The sequence below is a fragment of the Perkinsus marinus genome (assembly GCF_000006405.1).
Source record: "Perkinsus marinus ATCC 50983 genomic scaffold scf_1104296942660, whole genome shotgun sequence".
Classification (NCBI taxonomy): domain Eukaryota; phylum Perkinsozoa; order Perkinsida; family Perkinsidae; genus Perkinsus; species Perkinsus marinus.
This window is the reverse complement of record NW_003212081.1, coordinates 1-2,646: the sequence shown is the minus strand read 5'-3', so window position 1 is coordinate 2,646 and position 2,646 is coordinate 1. Positions and strand designations below refer to the sequence as shown.

Sequence of the window (2,646 nt, the reverse complement as noted above, 5' to 3'; positions counted from 1 at the left end):
AATCGCTCGTCGCCGCTCACTACCAACGCTTAGGGGAATATATTTCAGATTACAACGGGTTGTGTAACCTGCAACGATCGGGCTTCGTGTACGTCTTCTAACTCTGCGTGGCTGTAGCGCACAGTTCATGACTCCTCATCGGGTCATACTGGAACTTCCTCGTTGTCCAATCCAACTGAAACCGCTGTCAAGGCAAATCTCAAAATAATTACTCAGCTGGATAAACCTTATTGGCTGGGCGGCTGGGCATCTACACAGCACGGTGCTGTCAGCACCACAATTGGCTTGATTCTCATAGGGAGCTACGCGAGTAACAAGCTCGCCCTCCGATTGCAGCCACCCTGATGCTTGCTCGGCGTCACACATGTCAAGCTTGATAAGAACACATTGAGCTGTCAAGGATACATCAGAGGTTCTAGGATATCCAACCTCTGTATTTGAACTCACTATCAACAAAATTGTCAGTATATCAGCAATCGGAATTCAGACCCTAGAGGATCAACATGAGCTCATGCTACTAGCATGATGCTAGAGCGTGAGCGAGTACACCCACCGCTGTCAGTCTGGCGCGGCTTGCCCGCCTTCGCTCGTCTGTCTCGAACGCTCAGGTAGCTCTGGTGCACTCCAGATAGGTTTCATATTTGGGTGTATCGTCGATGCTCTCGTGATGTTGGGGCGCAACGTATCCTTGAACGCAACTCGGGCAGATAAACACTTATACACTCGTTATCAAGACATCCTGCAGTGGCCAGGATTGTATTAAAATGCACTCCGGGACATTACAAAGCTTCATTAACCTAAGTCGGCTACACAATCGGACTGAGAGTAGTCTCGGAATCGATCGTCTCCACAGTGGTAGCAACAACCTCATCGGTCACAGCAGCTGTGCTGACCGGTAGAGGGGACGTAAGAGTAGTAGGCTCAACAGGAGCATCGATCGTAGTAGTGACAGTCGCAGTCTCAGTAGCGACCGGGGTGGTGGCATCAGAATCATCCTTGTCTCTACTGGGAGCTCCCCCAGCTGCGGTGGAAATGGTCACCTCGCCAGTCACAGAAGCTGCAGTGGTAGCAGCAACCTCATCGGTCACAGCAGCTGTGCTGACCGATAGAGGGGACGTTATAGTAGTAGGTTTAACAGGATGACCGATCGTAGTCGTGACAGTCGCAGCCTCCGTAGCGACCTGGGTGGTAGCATCAGAATCATCCTTGTCTCTGCTGGGAGCTTCCTCAGCTGCCGTCGTAATGGCCACCTCGCCAGTCACAGGAGCTGCACTAGTGACAGCAACCTCATCGGTCACAGCAGCTGTGCTGACCGGCAGAGGGGACGTTATAGTAGTAGGCTCAACAGAAACACCGATCGTAGTCGTGACAGTCGCAGCCTGCGTAGCGACCTGGGTGGCAGCATCAGAATCATCCTTGTCTCTACCGGGAGCTTCCCCAGCTGCCGTGCTGATGGTCACTTCGCCAGTCACAGGAGCTGCAGTAGTGACAGCAACCTCATCGGTCACAGCAACTGTGCTGACCGATAGAGGGGACGTGATAGTAGTAGGCTCAACAGGAGCATCGATCGTAGTCGTGACAGTCGCAGCCTCAGTAGCGACCTGGGTGGTAGCATCAGAATCATCCTTGTCTCTACCGGGAGCTTCCCCAGCTGCCGTGCTTATGGTCACTTCGCCAGTCACAGGAGCTGCACTAGTGACAGCAACCTCATCGGTCACAGCAGCTGTGCTGACCGGCAGAGGGGACGTTATAGTAGTAGGCTCAACAGAAACACCGATCGTAGTCGTGACAGTCGCAGCCTCCGTAGCGACCTGGGTGGTAGCAACAGAATCATCCTTGTCTCTACCGGGAGCGTCCCCAGCTGCCGTGCTGATGGTCACTTCGCCAGTCACAGGAGCTGCAGTAGTGACAGCAACCTCATCGGTCACGGCAGCTGTGCTGACCGATAGAGGGGACGTGATAGTAGTAGGCTCAACAGGAGCATCGATCGTAGTCGTGACAGTCGCAGCCTCCGTAGCGACCTGGGTGGTAGCAACAGAATCATCCTTGTCTCTGCTGGGAGCTTCCCCAGCTGCCGTGCTTATGGCCACTTCGCCAGTCGCAGGAGCTGCAGTAGTGACAGCAACCTCATCGGTCACGGCAGCTGTGCTGACCGATAGAGGGGACGTGATAGTAGTAGGCTCAACAGGAGCACCCATCGTGGTCGTGATAGTCGCAGCCTCCGTAGCGACCTGGGTGGTAGCATCAGAATCATCCTTGTCTCTACCGGGAGCTTCCCCAGCTGCCGTGCTTATGGTCACTTCGGCAGTCACAGGAGCTGCAGTAGTGACAGCAACCTCATCGGTCATAGCAGCTGTACTGGCCGCTACTGTGGGTTCGACAGTAGCTTCAGAACCAGTCGTACTCGTTGCTTCGGGAGCAGCTGTCGTACCTCCTTCGCTTGTAGCGGCCTCAGTAACCTCATCCGTCATTGCAGCAGAGGATGTGGAACCTCGGAGAGCTTCAGTCGGTTCACTCGTGCCGCAGAAGCACGGGGCATCCGAGCCGAAGCAAGTGCTTGGCGTCTTCCAATACTTACAATATGACCCAGGGTAAGTTGTCGCGCACTCAGTGTCGCAGTCAGTGGCGTTGCCCGTCACGAATTTG

At 54.4% G+C, this 2,646-nt stretch overlaps 1 protein-coding gene across 1 annotated transcript; it reads right to left on the bottom strand.

Annotated features, from left to right (window-relative positions):
- Positions 1-806: 806 nt before the first annotated feature.
- On the bottom strand, positions 807-2,471 carry Pmar_PMAR017873 (conserved hypothetical protein; the record flags this gene model as incomplete). Its single annotated transcript, XM_002781370.1, has 1 exon — positions 807-2,471. The coding sequence occupies one exon, from the start codon at positions 2,469-2,471 to the stop codon at positions 807-809; it is 1,665 nt and encodes a 554-aa protein (XP_002781416.1).
- Positions 2,472-2,646: the final 175 nt, after the last annotated feature.